The sequence below is a fragment of the Ruditapes philippinarum genome, unplaced genomic scaffold (genome assembly GCF_026571515.1).
Source record: "Ruditapes philippinarum isolate M1 unplaced genomic scaffold, ASM2657151v2 ctg130_1_1_1_1, whole genome shotgun sequence".
In the NCBI taxonomy this organism is placed as follows: Eukaryota; Metazoa; Mollusca; class Bivalvia; order Venerida; family Veneridae; genus Ruditapes; species Ruditapes philippinarum.
The window spans coordinates 265,674-291,578 of NW_026852081.1; the positions used below are offsets into that span (position 1 = coordinate 265,674).

Here is a 25,905-nt window from a genome sequence, read left to right on the forward strand (position 1 = left end):
TCATGGAAAGTCCTTAGTCTAAATCAGTCTTAAGACCAAAAATTGAGAAAGTTTTGTGTCCTAACTTACGACTCCTTTATGAATACTTGTTCATTTTCTTAATAGCTATACATGTATAGATAAGCATGAACAGATGTCGTATCCTGGGAGAATAAAAATTAATTAGTCTTTGACTACACATAATTTTTTTTATTGAAATGATCTTAAGTTAGTCATATAGTTGGTCATTAGTCCTAGGACTTAAGATACACTTTTGACTTCCTATGAAATGCAGCCCAGGTATTTAAAAATTTTGCAGCATGAATAACTAGAAAAAAACATATGTTTTGGTCAAATCAGTGTGACAAGCACTGTTGGCTAAGAGAACAGGTATAATTTCAGCTTGCACCATTTACACTTGTACAAGGAATTTAATACAGGGATTTAATCTGTGATATTAATTTTGTTGAATATAATTATGTGTGTATTATAAATTTATGCAGTAATTTGGAATATATTATATACATGTATTCATATACTTCTTGCTTTGGTAGAAAATTATTGTTTTTTACATGAATAAATCTATGACAAAAATGTATTTTGGTTTTGTAGTTTATTGCTTGTATGAACAAGTACTGTGGCAAAGTATGAGATTATAAACAGAATATAGCAAGTACAGTGTTGGAAAATTTCAAGAAAAAAATAACAAATCTCAATACACATTCTTGCAAGTTACATTGGTGAAAATTATAAATTTTATTTTTTTCTTGCAAAAATTTGTTCAAGAAGATAAATTTTACATGTATTTAGAGGCAGATTTGAATTGCTTTGTTAGTTTTAATCAAAAACTGTACTTTTTGAACCATCTTTATATGGCATTTGGTATTTTTTATTGAAGATTTTCAAAGTCCTCCATATAATAGAGGAAAAAAGACCCCACTGGTGATGTTTTTTTTAAAAAATCAAACAGGTTTTTTTGCTCACACTAGAGAAGACAGAGGTGAGCTTTTGTGTTTGGAAGTTGTAAAATGTCCGTCTTTGTCTATCTTTTTCTAAACCACAAGGTGGATTTTGACCAAACATAACAGGAAATATCCTTTGGCAGCCCGCAAAAAAAGTTTCATAAATAGTTGTATTTTGATGCAGAAGTAGGTCACAAGAGCTAAAAAGAACCAACTGAAGCGGGGCAATGTTTGACATTTTTATATTTCCTATTAAACACCCATTGGAGGATGCAAAAGTGGAAGAAGCAAAGTGTAATGAGGGTTATGCAGGGAAATATTACTTGAAATTTTGTGGAACTTTCCTAGACATATCCTGTCATAAATGCTGTATTTTCAAAGAAAAAACAAAAACTACTGCACAAAATTTAGCGTCCTGTAGCCATAGTCTAGGTCACACAAAGAGGATTAAAATCAGATGAAAATATGTGTGCATGCCTGTAAGACATCATGAATTTACAGATATAGTCACATATGTACACCATCACAAGACTGTGACATGCTCGGCCTATGTATGTATGATAAAAATCACTATAGTAATAGGATGAAATGTCCAGATTTTATCCCGAGCATATTGTCAAAGGGATATAAATATTACTTGATAAAATGTTCACCATTATGAGACAAACTGTTACACACAGGATCCAGACATCTTTGAGTTCAGGAGAAAAGGCTTGTCCAGATCAACATTTCTAAATGCATCGAGTTTATTTTAACTATAACTTATCATAAAGATAATGTTCACCATTGTGAGATATAATGCATGTGCATCCAGGTCTCTTTATAAAGGTCAATGTCACACATAGAGGTCAAAGGCTAGATAATAAGTATGAAAATGTGTTACTGTAAGGGCCATTTCATCATCACAAATAAATTGATTATAACACAAACACCATTATAAAGACTATGCATCACAAAGGTAATCTAGATCAATATATTTATGATGAATGTTACAGATGATGATGAAATGTCTAGATTTTGTCTTGGGCATATCTACGTGCATAGCAGGATTTCAGTATTAAAATGTACTTATTGCATCATCATGAGATGTATATCATACACATATAAACTAGGTCATTATGTAAAAGGTCACACATATAGGTCAGAGGAAAGAATTGTCCATATTACATTAGTGCCATGTAGTCTGTGGAATATTCAGGACCCTGTAACTGTTGTGACAGACATTTTTTTATGACAATGGCACCTTATGTAAATCATTAAATTTCTTTTAAGCAAACAACTTTAAAATGTGAGCTTTAAATTAACTATATGGGGTGTTAACATATTTTATATAGCCAGTCTATACCAACTTGAACATTTTTTTAAACCATGCATGTCCAGACATTGAAATGTATTTGCTTTCTAAGAAAAACTTATGGACAAATAATAATATAAATTATTATATTTTTCATATTAGTACATCATACAATAAAACTGTGCTCAGAGCATGCTCTTTGCACCATGATTATTCCAGTAAGTCAAAATTATGTCTTACAAATAAAATATAATCAAATAGTGAACATGCATCATAGGACCTTTTTTGGGCCACATTTCAAATTGTGATTTTTTTTTGATAACATTATCATTGCTGCAATTCAATTTTATTTTTATTTTTTAAAAATTCAAGGCATCCTTTTCTGAAATAACCTGATATTCACTAGGTATAATCCTTTGACACACCAATTTTGTTTTCTACTATCTTGGCTTTATTTTACCGTAGATCATGCATCTTTGCATACTCTGATTTTCTTCTTTCCAGTTGAATAGACACTAAGTAAATTAAAATTGCAAAACAATTAAGAACTGGAGGACCACATCACTCCAGACAAATATGTACACAGTATCACAGGAGATTCAGTCAGATAAGTCTGTAGTCATTCAGAATGTCTTTAGCTGGTCCAGGGCCAAATCTGTTAGGTGTCTGCAAACTTTTAAAACATTCTCTGGAGTCCTAGAGTATATCTGAAAGTATAAATGAAATGTGCCGCGTCACAATAAAACCAACATAGTGCTTTTGCGACCAGCATGGATCCAGACCAGCCTGCGCAGATGCGCAGGCTGGTCTGGATCCATGCTGTTCGCTTACAGGCCCTTTAACAAGTAAAACTGACAGCGAACAGCATGGATTCTGATCAGACTGCGCGGTCTGGATCCATGCTGGTCGCAAACCCATTTTGTTGGATTTGTCATGATGCAGCTCATTTATGTGCTATTTATTTAGTAATTCCAGTAACATTACTGGCTAACCAGATGTCACACTGAATCACCAACGTTAGAAAATTAAATAATGACTTTACTATGATACAATGTAACTCTATTTAGTTGGACAAAAAGTAACATTTGCCTCGATTAAGCAATGCCGTCATAATTTTAGTATCTTTAGTATTAAAAGTTAATTGGAAAATAATCAAGTAGAGTATACCTTTAATTTTCCATCTCTTCCAACAAATGCCACTGATGTTCCAATAGTCAACAATGGCATCGCCTGCATAAAAAAAGAACAATGTAAATAAAATTAACAGATATAATAGAATTTCACAAACAATGGACTATCTTTAAAGCCAGCTTGTCAATTTTACACTTTTACAAGTCCTGAGTTTATAACCTCATTAATTTAAAATCATTAATTTCATAAATGCTAAGATCTTATTCATAGAGATGACAGATACTGTATAGTGTATTTAAAAATTGTATTGATGTAACAGATTTCAGAATCTGTAGAACAAAGAAAGTGACATTTCCAAATTTGCTGTCTATTCTTGGCTTTTATAATATTAACCGAAGTATAGTATGTAAAAACGAATAAAATTTTTTTATTTTTTTGTGGTATTTCCAAAATGATTAATAAATTAGGTTGTTTAGTAACACAAAATGCCTCCAACTTATCCTTAAATAACAGCCCTCGGGGAAATTTTCTGATATGCACAATAAGGTATGATACTGATCTCTCCTTTGAAGTTTTATTAAAATCCCACCAGCAGTTTGACCTGTGAAAGCGGGACAATATTTTTCTATTTATAGCTTTGGCAGCCATTTTGTGTAGCAAAGCAGCATGTGCTGGCAATATGCACAACAAGGTATGGTACTGATCACTCCTGTGAAGTTTCATTAAAATTTTCTGAACTTTAAAAGTCTTGACTACATGATATCAAGGTAAATTTTTTATAGGTTTTAAGACACATTTTTAGTGTAGAAGTCCTATGGCAACCATAACCAGCTTTATTGGTAAAGAAAGACTTTTGGTGTCGCTAATTGTATTATGTCAAGCTGGTATCTGAGAAGAACCATCAACATTGCAAATTTGCGAAAGGTATCTCTCTGCTACAAACAGTTGAGGGGCAAATAATTCAAGTAGGTGGCCTTACTTACATACAGGTATGTAATGCCAAAGTATGAAAGTCCTTAGCTTAAAGATGTTATGGTCAAGGTGAGAACTGTCCAAAGAAGGACAATCTAATAAACAATATTTTGAAATCATCTTAGTCTGCATAGGGCAATTTTTTTACATATATTGTGGTGGTGTTGGTAGTTTTCACTCCGGATCACGGCAGTAAGCCACATTGATTTTACCAAAGCAGTTCAGCCACTGCATCGTTTTTGGGCAGGCCGTCAAGCAGTTTACCAGTACTAGTTGCCTTCACTTTCGCAAGGAACTGATTACTTCTGTACATGCAGGAGCAGAGGTACAGCGCGAATGACCACAGAAAGGTTAATATGATCAATCACAACGAAAATGAACTGCGCCATTCTGGAATCAAACCCTGGTCACTCGATTCACAGTCCAATGCTCTACCTATTGAGCTAACAAGACGGCTTACATATATTTTGTATTTTGCCCTCCGGTTATCTATTCATGCAAGGACCTTACAAAAAGCCTCATCACTAATACTTACATTTAGTTTAACATGAAATATGTCATAAAAATGTCCCTCTAATCCAGACATAAACATCTGAGCTTCTTCTGATGTAAAACTGTCACTTTCTGACATGTGTATTCTACAACAAAAAAAGAATTGATTGAAAGTTATTTAATCAACATGTTACAAAGAAAAAAACAGCTTTTTTTCTCTTTCCATTGCAAGAGTCATTCATAGGCATTTTTCCCTTAGAAAAAATCTTTAAAATCATGCATTTTTTTCCTGAAGTTTTTCTTCTTCCTCTTTTGAAAAAAAAAAATGTTAAATTAAAAGGAAAGTCCTTTCCACTACCTGTTCAAAAAAAACTCTAGAATTTTAACAAAATGGGCTTAACTCAACCTCTTGATCCAATATTGTACACAATAAAAACTTTTAATTACATACAGTTATGCATTATTGAAGAATCATGAAAGTTAAAACTGAGAAAGAAAAGAAGTCATCAGTTTCAGTGACTTGAGTAATACAGTCTAGGTCTTTAAACTACTTAATGCTGCTTGATTTAAGACAATATTACCACTGAGAACCAGTACATTTTATCACATATAACAATACTGAATAAATAGATTTTTCTTTAGAAAACAACGAAAACACAAATTAACAAGCATCACATTCAGCACAGTGACCATAATGTGAAATGATCATCAATTTTAAAGCATATAGCACGCATGTTCATACTATGCGCATAAAAATTCTAGAATTCCGTTAGGCATGTAGAATTTGGTTTATACAGAATTTATTTTAGATTGATTGTGTAGGAAGCTATAAGCTTATACACACACTCTAACAGAAACATTGCAACACTCTAGAATGACAAAATAAGTTCAGAGCTGTCTTACTAAATTCATATACTAGTATATGAAATTTTAAAACAAGTCACTGTTGGAATGTAAGATTTGACATACTTGTTCCATAACCTAAGACAGTCCTCGGCCTTGGTAGAGTAATCTATGTTAGAAAGTCCTTCTACTTCTGTAGGTATACCATACACCAACTCACAAGGCTTGTGTACTGAAAATTCAATATAAATTTGCATCGATCTAATGAAAATTCTCCAAAAACCTTGCCATTTTGGTTAATATTTTCTTTCTAAATTCAATATTTATTTACCAAGTCACATGAAAATAAGGCCATCCTTAAAAAAATGTTTGTTTGCAGTAACGCGACCGACTCACAAAATTTGCTCCTACTCAAATTTTTTTTCATGGTCTGGATAAACAAATTTTTTTTTTTTGAATCAGAAAATTATGCCTTGTGCTTTGTTTTTGTTCTTTTAAAGGTTAATAGAAGAAATAAAATGTAGTTCTTATTAAATTAGAATTCAGTTATCAATTTATTAATTGTTACCAGATTATCAAAGCATATATTGTCCAGCATTTTGAAATTCCATGTTTATTTGGGTTCAATAAAAAAAAAAATAAAAAAAATAAAAAAAAATCGACCTACCTACCCACCTTGAAAATTCTGGGTCGGGTTACTGCAAACAAACATTTTTTTAAGGATGGCCTAAAGTTATGAAAAATTGGGTGTACCATTCATGAATGGGATCACCGTAGGGAACGTGTTACAGTATCGCGTTTTTGGGTTACAGTATAGAATTTTAAAGATGGAGGATTATTTGTTGGGAGGACAGGTAGGTGATTTTTATTCCGGTCCATACTACAAGTAGTTTAGTTTCTAAAAGACGTTTGTGTGCTTTGCTTGTAAGGAACAGAATGCGGTATCTAGTCATATATTTCTTCAGACTCTGCACCGCAGATTTATCGCTATATTGTCTCATAAATATGCAGATTTGACAGTTTGAAAATTTGAATCGAGAGACCAACGCATTTTTCTCCAATTTCGACATTATTTATGCATGCCTAGAAAAAGTAAATCTGCAAAACGTTAGTCCTTTATGTTAGGAAACGTTTATAAAAGTAAATGACCAGTTGAACCTATTTTCCTGTTCATTAAATGCGTTTGAAAAAATAAACAATGTTACAGTATAGAGCGAGGTGATTTGTGCAGGGTTACAGCATAGACCTAGCGATTTTTATCCGATTTTGTTACAGTTTATACCCATATTTCAGTTACAGTTTAGACTTCGATATTTTCTATATATACTAGGTAAAATGTATGAATGTTACATAGACTTTTAAATCTCTTGTGAGCTTATTGGCCCGATGGCTATTAGTCCGTCTGTCGTACACATGTATGTGCAATTTCATCCGCTCAGTATAGCAACTTGACTAAATATGATGAAATTTACATGACTTTCTACCTAAGTTGTTCAAATGGTTTTGGTTGTAATCGGGGATACGAAAACTCAAAACATAGATTTTGAAAAAAGGCAATGTTTGAAGACCCTTCTCATCTCGAACCAAAAGCATTCAAATCAAATCATGATCATGGCGTCATTTCGAATGCTTCTTTGTTGAAGTTACGATTATTTTGTCATTATTAAATTAAAAGTCGTTTTTTTTTTATTTCAGACATCCTGTATAGCAGTTTTCATGTTTCTGAAAAAGAAAATAATATTGAAAGTTATAGAGTATAAATTAAGGTCAGACAATTACAATATCTTCTCTAGTGAGCCTGATGGAGGTACATAATAGTATAGTGGCAGAGTCGGGATAAGGCCGTCGACTTCAAATCATCTTTCATTTACTGCTGTAGTTGAAATCCAATCATGACTTTGGATTCTTTGTATGTGAGGAATCTATCAAGCTAATTTACGGAAGGTCGGTGGTTCTAGTCAGGTGCCCGCTTGTGTCTGAAATGTTTCACAAAGGGTATCTGGGGTATTTCTTTACACTAAAGCAGGAATGTTTTCACATGACCTCAGTGTCGTTGAAACTTAAAATCCAAGAAAGCCAAACGTAACAAACCCTTTTAAATACTTACAAAATACATTATGGTAGATGGAAATTCCAACTTAAAATAAAATTTAAGATTGCAGTATTGCTCACTCAAATACTGTTTAATCATTCTTAGGGTATTGCCTACTTGTTAATTGTGTCTTTTGACAGCTTATCTATGGTATGCAGGCTTCATAACCTCCGATCCCCTCTCAAAATTTCATTTTATTTAGTTTCACTCATTGTATTCTCGTTTAGGGCACACGCAATTTTTAACCTGGTGGTAATATGCCGCTTTTCATAGAATGGCAATAACGTGTCACATTGAAGGTTCCATGATAACCGACATATGAACACATCCACAGATGTTAAAAAATCTAAAGTGTACTAGTTCATGTTTAATGTGAATTCTGCTGAAGCCCATGCTAGGAGGCGTGGACGGTAGCTTGCAGTTACCACTACCGTCCATAAACAGGTTTAATCAAACTGAGTCTGCAACATTTTCATGTTTTCCGTGTTGGACTTCTGTTAAGGATTCTTTTTTCTCTATTTAATTACTAATAGGCATTATTATAATGTGTAATGAAATCAAGCAATAATCTTTCCTCTCTCAATACAATTCGATAAAAGTTACTGTTGTTGTCGTGAAAACAGTCCTTACTTAGGACATTACTTATTCTGCAAAAAGTCTCAATCTGAAACTTAAAGTAAGAAAAATAGCAAACTATAACTTTTCTGCTGAAAAAAAGTAATACAACCTTTCAAGAATGTATTAAATAGAAAGGTATGAGTTATTTCATTAAAATAATGGATACACAAACTTTGTTTGAAATTTGGCAAGTATCTAAACTGTAACCGAACTCTGGGTATAAACTGTAACATAATTGGATCAAAGTCGCTAGGTCTATGCTGTAACCCTTCAAAATTAACCTCGCTCTATACTGTAACATTGTTTATTTTTTCAAACGCATTTTACCAACAGGAAAATAGGTTCTACTGGTCATTTACTTTTATAAACTTTTCTAAACACAAAGGACTAACGTTTTGTAGATTTACTTTTTCTAGGCATGCTTTAATAATGTCGGAATGGGAGAAAAATGCGCTGGTCTCTCGATTCAAATTTTTAGACTGTCAAATCTGCACGTTTATGAGACAATATAGAGATAAATCTGCGGTGCAGGGTCTGAAGAAATATATGACTAGATACCGGATTCTGTTCCTTACAAGCAAAGCACAAAAACATATTTTAGAAACTAAACTACTAGTAGTATGGACCTGAGTAAAAATCACCTACCTCTCTTCCCATAAATAATCCTCCATCTTGAAAATTCTATACTGTAACACAAAAACGCGATACTGTAACACGTTCCCTACGGTGGGGATGTTGACAAGCAAATTTTTTTCTAAATAATTTTTTGTTACTGCAAAAATTATGACCATATTTCCTTGTAAGCATAAAGCTATCAGCACTAGTACACCAGAGAAGCTGATTTGAGATTGATAAAAAGTTCAGAGCTTACTAAATTTTATATGTATGAAATTCTAAAACAATTCACTGTTGGAAATTTGAAACTATTTCTTAACTTATGCAACTCCTAATACCAGACACAATACATGTATGTAGACCAAACTCTTACATAGACAAGACAATATGAATAACATATTTTCTATTTCAGTAAAACAACATGGAATAATCAACTAATATTATACCTTCATTAAATCCTGTAAACATGGCTGCCATGAAAGACAACTCATGTGAGGTGAACGTCTGTAGGACAACTTTACAGTCGAACTGAACCTAAAAGCAATAAGAAAGTTCTATTATTTAACCATTTCTTTCAAATTTTCTACTACCATTCATAGAAGTATACTGTTCAAAATCTACTGAACAAAATAGTGCAATATGATATATTCTAACACGACCCGCATTTTTCCCTATTGAACATAGAAGAACCGAAAGTGTGTATTATTATGCTATAAAATCACTGTTTGACGTTCTATATTTAGATATGTGACGTAATCGTTATACACGTGACGTAACCACTAAAAATGTGACGCGCTGAAAATAAGTACGGAAACAAATCAGGCGCAGTTTATCTAATTATCATGTACGGCAGCATTTATTTGTTGATGTCGTGTTAGAATCGAAATAATATATCCAAATCGGTGATTTTATTGCTTGATAACATCACTGTTTGTCGTTCGGATGCGCATCATTATATCACTCGGGCTACGCCCTCGTGATATAATTCCCCGCATCCGAACTCCAAACAGTGATGTTATTGAGCAATAAAATCACAGTTTGGGATATATTATTTCTTAAGTAAAACAAGAGACTGGATAATGTATGATTTTCTGATTTCAAATGGGGCAATCATTATGTCAAAATTCATGAAAGAGTTATGGGTCTTTATAGTTACCACCTATTATGCTCTTAAATAAGTGTGTGAAGTTTAAACTCATTTCTTTTAGTAGTTTGGAGATACCAATATGCACACAAAAAACCTTAACCAAAGAGTGATGCTGACACCGACACAAGGTTAAGCACAATAGCTCTCACTATTCTTTGAAAATAGTCAAGCTAAGAACTGAAATCTTGGCTACTTAAAAACAATAATTTAACAACAAAGAAAGCGTAGTTTCTACTTCAAATTTCATATAGGTATATAATAATATATAATATATCCTTCTACAACAATTTCCAAACATCCAATAATATGTTAAACATGTACTGCAAATGTTTATACGCATTATAAGTAATCATTAAAATATATGCTTTCATTTCTCATTGAAACATTTGGCTTAGATTTTATCGAAAATAAATTTCTAATTACCTCTCTTTATTTATATGAAATGTAAATTTGTTAATATCTTTACAAATAATGCTTTTTGGAACTTATAATATTGACAAGTCATCATTTGTACATCATATACTGTATTCCTAGAATAGATTTCGCACATTTTAAGTTAGCGGTTTTCGCGGTAGGCATGATTCCGCGAATTTTTATAGCCGCGAATATGTCACTTATAACAAATCCGCGAACATTTCTAGCTTCAACCAAATATAACATAAAAAGTGCAGAATATTTATTATTATCTACTTACACAAAACAACATATAAACACAGGTTTTAGAGAAATGTGTAAAGAATTATTTATGTATGTTTTTGATACTAGTGTTCACGTTGAAAAAGAAAATATCAATTATTAGTAATTAACATGCTTATTGACATTATTTGCTAGTCACGGCGTTGACAAACACATTTACAGTTTGCGAACATTGAATGACTTGGATTTCATTTGCTTGAAGTAGGTGTAATCCTTTGTTAAAAGTACAATAGCGATCAAGTGCTACATTGATAAACAGCTGTTATGTTGTTAAATGAAAGCGATGTACAGTCCGATAATGTGTAAACTAGAACTCCGCGAGTCAGATGTGTCGCCTTGTGAACAATGTAGTTTAGGAGAAATGGCCAGGAAAAAAATGAAATATGAAAAATAACAAAGGGCAATAACTAAAAGAAATAATAAGTGCAGAGCAGCAGTTTCTGTGCATTGCACTTCTTATCAATAAGATCTATCATTGTATGATGTTTAAAGTCCATAGCTTTCATACTTGAGGAGAAATGACCAGGACAAAAATAAAGTAAGAAAATCAACAAAGGGCAATAACTCAAAAAATAAGAAATGCAGAGTATCAGTTCTTATGCACTGCACTTTTTCTTAATGAGATCTATCATTCTATGAAGTCCATAGCTTTCATACTTGAGGAGAAATGACCAGGACAAAAATAAAGTGAGAAAATCAACAAAGGGCAATAACTCAAAAAATAAGAAATGCAGAGTATCAGTTCTTATGCACTGCACTTTTTCTTAATGAGATCTATCATCCTATGAAGTTTCAAGTCCATAACTTTTATACTTTCCGAGAAGTGGCTTGGACAAAAATTAAGTATGAAAATTAACAAAGGGCCATAACTCAAAAATTAAGAAATGCAGAGTACCTATTCTTGTGCACTGCACTTCTTCTTAATGAGATCTATCATCCTATGAAGTTTCAAGTCCATAGCTTTTATACTTAAGGAGAAATGGACCGGACAAAATTAAAGTATGAAAATAAACAAAGGGCAATAACTCAAAAAATAAGAAATGCATAGTACCTGTTCTTGTGCACTGCACTTCTTCTTAATGAGACCTATCATCCTATGAAGATTCAAGTCCATGGCTTTTATACATTAGGAGAAATGGCTCGGACAAAAATGAAGTATGAAAATTAACAAAGGGCAATAACTCAAAAGATAAGAAGTGCAGAGTACCAGTTCTTGTGCACTGCACTTCTTCTTAATGAGATCTATCATCCTATGAAGTTTCAAGTCCATAGCTTTTTTAGTTGAAGAGAAATGGCCCGGACAAAATTAAAGTATGAAAATTAACAAAGGGCAATAACTCAAAAAATAAGAACTGCAGAGTACTGGTCCTTGTGCACTGCACTTCGGGTTATTGAAAGAAACATGCATACCAAGTTTGAAGTCAATCAGACTTATAGTGACTGAGTTATGCTCCGGACAAGCTTTAGGGGACGCCGACACCACCGACACAGACGACACCGCCGACAAAAGTAATCCCTATATGTCACCTTTTCAAGGCGACACAAAAAATACGTATCTACATTTTGGAGATAGAGTCAGTGATTATTCAAATGACAATAAAAGCTAACTGGTCTGATTAAATCTTACTTAATAACATAATGAAAAAGGTAAGGAAATATGAAAGTGTTGACGGAACAACCGTCCTTGTTTGAGTAGTCAATAGATGAAAATGTATCGAGTAACGTTGCGCTTTAGGGGTGACTTGAAATAAAATAATTAAAGCACCCACCAGGCAAGGTCATGCATCAAAAACGTAACCTTCAAAAACTGTAATTTAGGCCGTAGTGACTTAACATTCGCGGAATTCGCGGTTAGTACATATCCGCGAAAGTTTGTCTCCGCGAAAATGCCGACGTTGTGAAAAACGCGAAATATTGTATCCGCGAACATTTCTAGGAATACAGTATATGATATGCAACCATAAAAAATTGATCTTTAAGACTGATTAATACTAATACAATGTGCAGTTATCAATATATGATAGATAGGTTATTGGTAATTTATTTGATGCTTTTGATGCAAACAAACAAGATATTACCATTTGTGACATCTAACTGAAAGAAATGCTTTTTAAACTGAAAAAGTACAACAAAAAATGGCGTTTAATACCATACCTCCATCCAGTTCTGTACGGTCTGTGACAATGTTTCTGGTCCACGAACCAACATGTTAGAGAAGTATGTGAAATGAGACTGTAGTGAAGGTTTCAGTGGATTATACTCGAGGTCGGTGCAAAACAATACTGCCTGACTTATCACTTTCTCTACTTCTTCTGTAAAATAAATTCAACATATTCTTAAAATCTTAATATCTCAGTATTTGTAATTCATCAAAGGCTATGACACATGGCTAAGTGTTGTAAAAAGATATATGTATATATAAAAGGGTAACGCTTGACTATAATTGTTCACTTGAATACAACCACCCCAAAAAACAAGGCTACATAAATATTCTTACAATATAAGTACAGACACATTAGTATCTAAATTTATCAAAATTTGCCTTGCAGATGAGATGTCATTTACATAATTTCCTCTTCATTGTACTCATAAGACATTGGGGCCCACAAAAACAAAACAAAAACTGATTTAAAATAAAAAACAAATTGAATTTGAAATATGGTAATGGAAAACTAATTAATGGAAAAAAACAAGAACTAAAAAAACTAATTGCATGAAAATTATCTGAAACTCTGTTGTGAGTAAGCAAAATACAGCTAAAATAAAACAACAATAAAATCGAAGCTCTAGCTCATTGGGTTTTTTAAAAGAAGATTTTTTAAGTTTTTCCTGTACACATATAGTTAGGGTTTCTTAATCGGAAAAAAATCATAATCGATCATCGAAAATAATTGAACAACCTTTTTCGATCAATCATCGATTATATAATCGAAACATTTACGATAACAAAGTAAATATGTACAATGCACATACAATGTATCATGCTTTAATATTTATAAGAATTCCATTAAAAATCTATATTTTGTGTAACTACCACTTAAGATTAAAATAAACTAGTTACTCATGCTTATGTTCATCCTTGAGTAAAATATTTTAATCAAATAAATTCATTATATCTATGAAATTATTATGTCTCAATTCCAATAAACGAATGAATAAGCTATGTATGAGAACAAGAGAAGTTGGTCATTAACAAAAATTCCAGGTTTTTTTAGTGACACTATATATTGATATTGTTACCATCTTCAGTGTGTAGAATAATTTTATACATATCTTCTTTGTTTGAAGTCAAAACATGTTTATTTCATATTTACAAATAGACTGTGTAGACATTTTCTAATTTTAAATTTGAGCATAGTATGTTTTTAAACTAGAATGCCTCACTGTCAACTATTAATCTCATGGTCACCAGTATGCTTTCTCATTCATTTTAATGAAAGTTATTGGGTACACCAAAGCTGGCTTTAATTTAAAGTGTTGTTATAATACAGCGAGTCACTTAAGTAAGAGCAAGAAGATAAATAACCGATGATCGATTATTGAACTTTGTATTTGATCATCGCTAATCGGTCCTATAAACGATCAATTATCGATTATACTCGATCATCGTTTAATCCCTACATATAGTTAAAAACAATGACACCCCTGGGGCGGGACCAGTTTTGACCCCAGGGCTTTAATTTAAACAAACTTTGTAGACACTTACAAGAAGATATTTCATGCTTAATATCTAAACTCTAGCTATTTGGGTTTTTTCAAAGAAGATTTTTAAGTTTTTGCTATACACATATAAGGAAAATCAATGACCCCCTGGGGCGGGGCCAATTTGACCCCAGGGCTTTTATTTGAACAAACTTAGTAGACACCCATAAGAACATGTTTCATGCTAAATATCTTAGCTCTAGCTCTTTTGAGTTCTTTAAAAGAAGATTTTTTAAGTTTTTACTATATGCATATAGGGAAAATCAATGACCTCCTGGGGCGGGGCCAATTTTGACCCCAGGGCTGTTATTTGAACAACCTTGGAAGACACTCATTAGAAGATGTTTCATGCTAAATATCTTAGCTCTAGCTCTTTGGGTTCTTTAAAAGAAGATTTTTTAAGTTTTTACTATATGCATATAGGGAAAATCAATGACCCCCTTGGGCGGGGCCAATTTTGACCCCAGGGCTTTTATATCAACAAACTTGGTAGACACTCACTAGAAGATGTTTCATGCCAAATATCTAGCTCTTTGGGTTTTTTAAAAGAAGATATTTAAAAAAAATTCTTTCAGTTGCCATGGCAACCAGAGTTCTGCATGGAATTAAATTCTTTGTACAATTTTTAAAGGTGACCACCAAAGGAACATTCCTGTGAAGTTTGGATGAAATTGGCCTAGTTGTTTATGAGGAGATGTCATTAAAAGTAAAAGTTTACGGACAGACGGCGGCCAGACGCCGGACGAAAAGCGATCACAAAAGCTCACCCTGTCACTTTGTGACAGGTGAGCTAAAAACTTACTATTCCTAGCTTTTCCTTTAATTTCTATAAGAACAGCCTTGTGATCCTCTGAAACAATAATTCTGGTAATGTATACAGAAATAAAACATATTTAAGAGTTCTCCCTATAAGAAGAGTAAAACTAGCATCTGGTTAGAGTATTAACTCTATACCATACATTATATCTTAAATGGACTTGTCCATTTTTCAATCTGGACAAGACCAATCATTATTTTTTTGGGGAAAAAATTCAAAATATGAACCAATTGAACAGCTAGGCACAATTGAGGTGTTTGACTGTGATTTAAAAATCAAATAGTCCACACCGGACTAAGATTCACCTCCGGGAAAAAAGCCTCAAAGTGCAAGTCCTAAATAAACTATGTGTAAATAATTTACGTAACTAGTGCACATATTGAATTCTGAGTAATTCACCCAAATGATTTCCAGGATCCATCTTCCTTAACAAATTTTACAGTAAATAATATGCATAATTGTACTAACTGACTACAACATTGAAAATTACACCTTCATTACCAGTTACAAAAACTGGTAATGAAGATTTCTAACTTATTACATATTACAATGTAATTTGTTTTAATGACCACTCTGCAATACCAACAAACAGCATCTGCAAAGTTTTTTTGGAAGAAAACCTACATACAGTATATTTAATGTCACAAACCATCACCTGTGTAAACAACTGATACTTCCATAGTGTTTATGAGAAGTAAATGATGGATAATTATTTTTGTTTGTTTTGGGTTTTACGTTACATCGACACAGTATAGGTCATATGGCGACGTTCCAGCTTTATTGGTGGAGGAAGACCTCAGGTACCCTTCCGTGCATTATTTCAGGCATGAACGGGCACCTGAGTAGAACCACCGACTTTCCGTAAGCTAGCTGGATAGCTTCCTCACATGAAAGAATCCAAAGTCCCTGTCGGGATTCGAACCCACAGCGGTGACGGGCAAGTGGTTTGAAGTCAACGACCTTAACCACTCGGCCACGGACGCCCCAAATGATGGATAAGATATGACAACCAGGAGTAGATAATGCAAAGCAGTTTTAATTTGAACAAAACTAAGTCTAGTCATGCTAAGCCTAGTATTGCACAAGTTTTTAAGTTTTTAGAAAACAAAACTGCTAAAATTGACAAACCTATCCCAACATCGAGTCCTGAAAACATGCCCACAGTAGCATCTCCAGGTTCACTTGTGTCTATAAATGTTCCACGTTTACTCTCCTGTAATGTATAAATGACACAATGTTCAAAGAATTATTAATGAATACACAATTTTGAAACAGAATTTCTGAAAACTTCAAACATGTTACTTGTTCATGATATAGGAAAACCATCTGTTCAATGGCAAAGGCTTAAAGTATACATTATTAAAATCTGGATGAAGGAATTATGAGATCCACATGTTACGTTACTTTTATGGTTATAAAAGAATTATCTCAGCTCAAACTTTAATATGATTGGTCAGAAACTGGCATACACTGACCAATAAAAATTCTGAGAAAGAGCTCAGAGACAAGTTTCATAACACTGAGATTACAGCACAAATTCCCAGAGCTTTAAGAAAATAGATAATTAAGCCGTGCCATGACAAAACCAACATAGTGCGTTTGTGACCAGCATGGATCCAGACCAGCCTGTGCATCCGTGCAGTCTGGTCAGATCCATGCTGTTCACTATTTGTTTCTTTACTTGTTATAGGGTTTGTAAGCAAACAGCATGGATCCTGATCAGACTGTGCACAGACTGGTCTGGATCCATGCTGGTCACGTACGCATTACGTTGGTTTTGTCATGGCGTGGCTCATATTATTATTTCATTCATTATCTAAATGACTTGTGCTGTACAACTTGTGAAAACAGATAAATATTCAATCATGATTTTAAGTGCATTAGTTAAACTAAATGTAACTGCTTGACAATTTATGTTTGAAACATTGCTGATAGCAGTCAAAAGCATCTACTATGTTAACCTTCCCTATCCAAAACATATTCTGCATACAGTAAATAACTAATTTTAATTTCATATATACATACTTTGCTATCTGTTGTCTAAGGACAGGGAGCATTTTACAGGTATAAAAGCAAAACTTATCACTGTTTGTTTTATTATTTTATTATCTTTTTATTTCTGAGCCACACTAACATTTTATAAATTTCGCATAGAGACTTCCCAGCTTTACTAGTGGAATGAACCACAGACCATGGTACAGTTTTTAACATTTTTTCAGGCACAAATATATGTATAATCTTGCATTTTGTTAGTTTGTTTTGTTGGGCTTTATATCACACAAATACTGGAAAGGGCATATATATATGCCAGACATACAGTTTCTTTTCAACTTGAATGCTTAAGGATGACCTCAGGTGGCCCATAAAGTATTTGAGAAACATGCGGGCATCCAAGTACAACCGCTGACCTTCTGCTAGCTGGTAATTGTATTTTGCTGTAGTGAAAGTTTCTTATGAATCACAAGCCAGTGATTTTTTTCCAGTATTTTAAAGCCGAATAAAGGCTGTTTCCCCTAGCTCAAAATATGTATATTTTCCCCTAAAAAAAGCTAATATTTTCCCCTGAAATGTCCTGTGCATTTCTTTTTTCCAGAACAATTACTTTACAGCATCTGACTTATTATATCAGCTAGAAGACAGAAAGCTGTCTCTATAGCCTTTGCTATGTACCATGCATGTTAAATTGAATTGAAATTGAAAATTTTATAAAATGTGTGGGTAAATTCCATTCTAAGTTGTTGGAATTTGATTTTCCCATTTTCTGACTTATCGCCCTATATTGACCCCTTCAGAAAGCCACAGGTTGTTTTGAAAATTGAAAAAAAAATCTCTGTTCAAGCAGAAGTTTGATATAAATAAAAGTAGAAAGAGGATATGCTTACTGCTGCTACATGTGAAGATAAACTTTTAGAATAATGCTGCAGATCTGACTTCTTCTCACAGAAATTGTGAAGTGGTGTCAAGCGGAACACCCTCCATACCTTCTTTGTCAGTTCTGAAACAAACAATTTTGTCTCAATAGCTTGTCAAGAAAGTGGAAATGTACAAATACAGATATTCTTTAATGTTATTATTTTCTTACAAATTTTACAATTTCATTAAGCAAAGATGGAAATGCATCAGGAAATATTCCAACAATTCAAACTCGCCACTGGCCTACAAGCAAATAAAGACAATGCCAGGGACATTTTCCAGGATTTTGGAAACATGACTCATACCCATAGAATTGGGAATTTCAGCGGTGTTTTGTTAAAAATTTGGAAAAAATGCATGATTGAAACTTTACAGTGATTAAATGGATTCTAGGATGGCATCTTCAAACATTTAAGCACTATTACAGTGAAGAAGCCCTTATTTTCAAAGATTTTAGAATTTTTATTCATTATTTTTATTTTGTAACTTTCAATTGGGAATTTTTTCCTGTGGATTGGGAAAATAATATACTATTTTCAATAGGGAATATGACGCAATAACAGCTATAAAATAAGCCAAAAAAATCCCTACATGCTAACACAATCAGAGGTTGTTTTCATAGTAATCACCTCCAGTGTGCATTCAAAAGTAGGATTAAGAAAGTCTTCATTAATGATGATGAAAAATGAGGTAATTGATCAGGTAGTGTACCTATTAAAGGAGATTTAGCATCTATTTCCATCTAAGCATTGATAATTATAGCAAAATTACTGTTAAATTATTAAATACATTTTGTACAGAATGGCAAGTACACTCATCCTAACATTCTGGATTCCAGCAGCTTGCTATTCATTCTCATTGATGGCCATAAAATTCACGTACATTTTGTGCCATCATATATAAAATTTAACAATGAGCATCGTGGTAATTCATTTCTTCTACAATGATCGCATACTTAAAGTATATATTGATGTATCAGTTAACGAGTTTGGAGCAATTGCATCAATTATTTAGACATTAGTACTGTTGATATTATGACTCTCTTCAAATTACCCATGATATTGTTCTCTTCCAATTCAGTTCTTTGGGTTACTTCCTGAATTTCTGGCACTCTTGCTGTACGGCTCACTGGTGTACTTGTACTTGATTGCCCATCTAACCTGGTTCTAGGTGTGCGCCATGATGTGCCTGATGAGAATAAAACATGTTTTTGTAACATTTTTTTATAAATCATTTAAAATCTTTTTCATCATATTATTCATATGTTTAGCTTTCTACATTTAGGTTATAATTATACAAGAATTTATCTTCTTTTTTTTCCTGGTAAAGTCTGAGAAAGATTACATTATGTATATTGTATAACTGATAAATACTGAGAAGACTACATGTATATATAGTATTATAAAAATTATGGGAAATTATTAAACTAACATGTCAGGATATGCATGTAGGTATTGAAGTCTATAATATTCTATATAAAAAAAAATTAATTGGTATAAATGTAAAGACTTAATAAATTTCATAATAAATTTTATGTCATACCTAGGGGTCCAAATCTTCGTCTGTCCGGAGTCCTGAAAGGTGTACCAGTTTGAGCTGTTCTAAGAATACTGTTGCGACGTTTAGTTGACCATGCCCCTATTACAGGAGTATGTGATGCTGTCTCCGTCATTATGATCACCTGAAACATTCATTATCATACGGAAATAAATAAATTTATAATAAGTCTATTTAACAAGAGGGTCATAATGTCCCTGAAATCACTCACCTGTATATAGGACCCCAGGGCGGGGCCAATTTTAACCCAAGGACTTTTATTTGAACAGACTTAGAAGACACCCATTAGAAGATGTTTCATGATAAATATCTAAGCTCTAGCTCTTTGGGGGTTTTTAAAAGAAGATTTTTTAACTGTACACATATAGGGAAAAACGATGACCCCACCCCCCCTCCCCCGGGCGGGCCAATTTTGATCCCAGGGCTTCTATTTGAACAAACTTGGTAGACACTCACTAGAAGATGTTTCATGCTTAGTATCTAAACTCTAGCTCTTTGGGGTTCAGCGTTTTTTTTCTCTACTTTGGGAATGGTGCCGGTACCAGACTGATTGGGAAAAAATGCGTTATTTTGACTTATATTGGGAATATTTTTTAATGCATTTTTTCAGCTATAAATAAGATTAATCATCATGAATAAAGATAGCTAACAGCTTCCACTGTCAAGGTAGAACTATGAAGTGGTGATTTATATGAATATGTTGGATTTAAATGATATCAGATAAATTTCTTAGCCTTGTGGGAATTTTGAACAGCCATTTTGGGAATTTAAACATTGGAAATTGGGAATTTTAATGTCTATTTTCTATTGGGAACAGTACCGTTTTAGGGTAGTAGTTATATAAAGAAAAAAAAACACTGGGTTTTTTTAAGAAGAATTCTTAAGTTTTTACTATACACATAAAAGAACAAGAGCTGTCCGTAAGACAGCGCGCTCGACTTTTTTAGTGCTTGCCTATAATACAAAACATTGACAGTTAAGGGCCATAATTCAAATAAAATCTTTGACAGAATTACCTTCTCCTGGACATGTTTGGGAATCATGATTGTAAACAAGTATTCCAACTTTCAAATTAATATCTCAAACAGTTCAGTCAAAAAGTGGACTGGTACTAAAAACTTAACCAAGATTCTAAGTCGATAAAAGGCCTTAATTTTTAAAACAAATCCTTGACAGAGTTACCTTCTCTTGCGTACAGATGGGGGTAATGATGTGAAATAGCATTAAAAGTTTCAAAGCAATATCTCAAAGGGTTAAGGCAATAAGTGGATTTTACCCATATTCAATGTATTTTTCTAAGTCAAAAAGGGCATAATTCTGTCAAAAACCTTGACAGAGTTATGTCCTCTTGTCTGTTGATGAAGGTCGTGATGGTAAACAAGTATGGTCAGTTTCAAAGCAATACCTCCAATGGTTTTGAAATAAAGTGAGGTGGTACAAAAAACTTAACCAAGATTCTAAGTCGATAAAAGGCCTTATTTTTTTAAAACAAATCCTTGACAGAGTTACCTTCTCTTGCGTACAGATGGGGGTAATGATGTGAAATAGCATTAAAAGTTTCAAAGCAATATCTCAAAGGGTTAAGGCAATAAGTGGATTTTTACCCATATTCAATGTATTTTCTAAGTCAAAAAAGGGGCATAATTCTGTCAAAACCTTGACAGAGTTATGTCCTCTTGTCTGTTGATGAAGGTCGTGATGGTAAACAAGTATGGTCAGTTTCAAAGCAATACCTCCAATGGTTTTTGAAATAAAGTGAGGTGGTACAAAAAACTTAACCAAGCTCAATACACTTTCTAAGTCAAAAAAAGGGCCATAATTCTGTCAAAAACCTTGACAGAGTTATGTACTCTTGTCTGTAGATGGAGGTTATGATGGTAACAAGTATGGTAAGTTTCAAAGCCATACTTGTAATACTTCTGAAATAAAGTGGGGTGGTACAAAAAAACTTAACCAAGGTGTGACGCCAACGCTAACGCTAACGCTAACGCCGACGCCGACGCCGGGCGAGTAGGATAGCTCCCCTTTTCATAGAAAAAGTCGAGCTAATTTTAACCCTAGGGCTCTTATTTGAACAAACTTGGTAAATATCTTAGCTCTAGCTCTTTGGGTTTTTTAAAAGAAGAATTTTTAAGTTTTTACTATATACATTAAGGGAAAAACAATGACCCCAAGGTCAGGGCCAATTTTGACCCCAAGGCTTTTACTTTAACAAAGTTGGTAGACACCCACTAGAAGATGTTACATGCTATATATCTAAGCTCTAGCTTTTTGGGTTTTTTAAAAGAAGATTTTTTAAGTTTTTACTATATACAAATAAGAAATATGAATGACTCCCGGGGCGGGGCCAATTTTGACCTCAGGGCTTTTATTTGAACAAACTTGGTAGTCACTGACTAGATGATGTTTCATGCCAAATATTTAAGCTCTTGCTCTTTTGTTGTTTTTAATTTAAAGGAAGATTTTTTAAGTTTTTTCTTTCGGTTGCCATGGCAACCAGAGTTCTGCATGGCACTATTGTTATTTTGTGTCTTTAAATGGGTATTTTAACCAAGAACCCACATTTGTCCATGTATGTTTACTTTAATAATGATGCTTCGCCATTTTGTAAAAAAAAATACAATGGAAATACACGCCTTGTCATCTTGATAAGTGTCAAAGTGACATGACGCATTCTTCAAAGTACATAAATTTGTTGTACATGTGTATTCAAAGTTATATTTATGATTAAATGATAAATATTTTTAAGTTATAACATCGTTATTTTTATGCTTATCATTTGTTGTTTTATTTGTACGAGATGAATTATTAAATTATTTATTTGTTAAGCACATGGAATAAATAATCATATAACGGCCAAAAAAGCTGGGGTTTTTCAAATTAATGTCAGTAAAATAATTGAGGCAATTATCAGTGTCCGACAACAAATATTTTCTGTGCTGTTTTTCATTTTAATGGTGTTGAAAATTAAACTTGTTGAAACAAAAAAGGATAATTTTTATAATTAGTTTATGTAAACGATTTCATTTGATGTTAATTAATCAACTTCAACTAGACGCTCTTTTCTTCTTGTTGTCTGCCCAGACTGGATATGACAAATGTCGAGATTAATACTTTCTTTACTGTGGCCAACATGGCGATTCACCTCTAAAACGTAAACAAACAAAGACAATACAGTCGTTTAGGGTGTTCTGGATCGCTAACAACAATTATATTTGTCACTTATCTGAAAGTAGCATTATTGGAATTTTATTTGTTTCAAGAGAAAGATAAATTCTTCCTCTCTTTAACCAACATAAGTTTTTGCAAAAAGCTGTTAGCTTTCATTCTTGATTGTACCTTCGAGCAGCATGACCTTTTCGGTTATTTCCGGTTCAGTTTAGGCAGTTTCGGACCATATTGAAGATCTTCTCAAAACATTTTCAAAAACCTTCCCAATGGGTTACTAATCAGTAATTGTGATGTGTTTCAGAAATATTCTTTGTTTGTAAGAGCCATTGGCATTAATTATCAGAAGAACAGACAAAAATGCCATTTAACACATGGGTCAATTTAAGACAATAATGATTAAACTATTATTATTCAGAATTATTTATTAAACAAGATGGTAACAATTGACACAGTAGCTAACAAGATTATAAAGCATGTAAACACTGATTGAGATCATAATCTTAAATAATTGGTTTAACATGGTTATCACAGTTAATCAAAGAATAATCAAATAGACAACATACAAAATGACTAGATTTTAAAGCATGTAAACACTGATTGAGATCATGATCTTAAATAATTGGTTGAACAGGGCAATCACAGTTAATCAAAGAATAATCAAATAGACAACATACAAAATGACTAGAAAAGTACACATTATATAATTATAATGTTCAGATCAATGTCACAGAGTGTGCTCAAAACTGATATATCTACATGTACCTTCTGCCATTTTTTCCAAAGTAGAGTTCAACAAGGAAAGGTTATATTCGAATTTGCTTGGTGTACTTGTAATATAATAGGAGCAAGGGATAACTGCTCCACCACCTTTGTCCCCAGGTGCTGGCCAGGGAGGAAAGCTCTGACAGGGTTCACCAGTAGCAACAGCATACACACTGCCATCTTCGTCTAAATTGAAATTGTTTTTAATTTCACCATAAAACAGGAAATAAAAAATGAAACACATAAATATATTTTGCATGAATAACTCTGTCAGTCTGTTAAATAAAGTTGTAATTTAAATACATTCAGATAACATTCTAACAAAAAATCACATTTCAAACAAATAAATCCTCAATAAATCAGCTATAATTCAGGAAAAATATCCCAATTAACAAAACAGTAACACATTTTAATTTACAACATTATTAAACATCAATTGTGACTTGAAATCAGCTGTTTTGACAGTCCAAAGTGCTTTTGAGAACACCCCCAGTATGGAGGTCACGTGATCCGAAACTAGCCGAACGACTGCTTTCATTTCATGGCATGTGACTATTGTCAAGAACAGGTGATGGTATTTTCGCTTATTTTGATTGACAGAGGACATGTTTGTGAACATTTTGGTATATAAACATGATGTATTGGTTCAATATTTACCAATTCACGAGGCCCTGTTCACAGAATCGCCATTTTTTTCCCGTACGTTTTCTGGAGTAAATGTGAAGGTCACTTGTCATCAGGTAAAAAATCATATCATGAAAATCGCTTTTGGTAAATAAATAACCGACAATTTCTCCAGAAAAGACCATTCTTTCAAAATCAAACAACCATTTCAAGAAATATTTACCACATGTTTCACAATTTTATTAGTTTACTGACAGTTGTCCGGAACTAACTAAGATCCGGAACACCCTAAACGACTGTACTGTACTTGTTTCTTGGTTAAAATCCTTGTTTAAGACATAAGATATGCATTTTCAAAATACATATTATTTTGAAAAGTGCTGTATGGCTAGACAATTCAGTGAGTCTTGGTTAGCCATACGTGACTCACGTACGGCTAAAACTTTTGGCTAGCCACTTCCACCTACAATTATTATGGTCTTGTGATCAAATTATCAATCAACTACATTCACTTGTTTATATAGCTATATTGTAAACAATTCATGTGTTTATATAGCTAGCAAACAGGTATACTAAAGTGTGTTCTGGTATGTCATAAAATTGGGAGGAACCATCTGCAAATAGTGCTAAAATGTCAAAATAGTCTAACCACCCCATCTCCTCGCAAAAAAAGAATTACCGTGAAACACGAAGAATTTCTTCAAATTTGGTTTAATTTGTTTACATGTCAATCATTTCAAACAAAGAAAGACATGAGTTACACATGAAAAGCATAAATCGTGAAAGAATTATATATTTAACATATTTTCAGTTTTCATTTGTTTACATTTCGCGCCGGAAATGATTTGACTGAAGAACGATTGTGATTGGACAATATCGTGGATATCTATTTACACGTACTACGGAGCACACGTACAATGGTGAGAAAACAGGTTGAATAACACTATTCAAAACACTCCCAATACTTTGAAAGAACTTTTAGAAATAATGCTATGCAAGTATGGAATAATTTACATATGAGAGTCTTCGTCTCTATATTCTTTTAAAAGAAATAAAAAAATATTTACTTGACATACAATTTAAATGAATCTGATGTATACACGTGTCTGTCGATTTGAATGGTTGCTGTCTATGTTTTTGATATGTGTGTACATATTTGTGATTTTCTTTATCTTGTTTAATTGAAGGCCATATTGTAAATAAGATATGTATTTCTTAATATGTTACCTTCATGAAATAAAGTGTTTATTATTATTATCATCATCATTATTATTATTATTATTATTATTATTATTATTATTATTATTATCATTATTATTATTATTATCATTATTATTATTATAGTGCAGTATAGCTATACTGTATTTTATGAATTTTTTTTATGAAATTAGATCTACTGTAAAAAAAAGTTAATTATTAGAAATGCGTTCTCTGCTTAAGCCGGTGTTAAAAGATATGGAAAGAAGCTTTTGATTTCCACTATCGTCGATGAACAGGCTCAATCAAACCGAGCCTGCA

The 25,905-nt window shown here is 32.9% G+C and overlaps 1 protein-coding gene across 2 annotated transcripts; it reads right to left on the reverse strand.

The window, feature by feature from the left end:
* Positions 1 to 2,367: 2,367 nt before the first annotated feature.
* LOC132748710 (centromere protein L-like) lies at positions 2,368 to 25,250 on the reverse strand. Of its 2 annotated transcripts, none has more exons than XM_060738326.1 (12): positions 25,067 to 25,250; positions 19,816 to 19,954; positions 19,327 to 19,461; positions 18,243 to 18,355; positions 16,489 to 16,573; positions 15,346 to 15,393; positions 12,996 to 13,153; positions 9,445 to 9,532; positions 5,800 to 5,905; positions 4,874 to 4,976; positions 3,403 to 3,465; positions 2,368 to 2,942 (listed from the first exon to the last, which is right to left on the reverse strand). In XM_060738326.1, exons 2-12 carry the CDS (start codon positions 19,943 to 19,945, stop codon positions 2,859 to 2,861), a joined length of 1,113 nt encoding a protein of 370 aa, XP_060594309.1. In that variant the 5' UTR covers positions 19,946 to 19,954; positions 25,067 to 25,250; the 3' UTR covers positions 2,368 to 2,858. The 2 variants fall into 2 exon arrangements, with proteins under 2 accessions (XP_060594309.1, XP_060594318.1); XM_060738335.1 differs by lacking the exon at positions 25,067 to 25,250 and adding an exon at positions 24,750 to 24,877.
* Between the last annotated feature and the right edge of the window lie 655 nt (positions 25,251 to 25,905).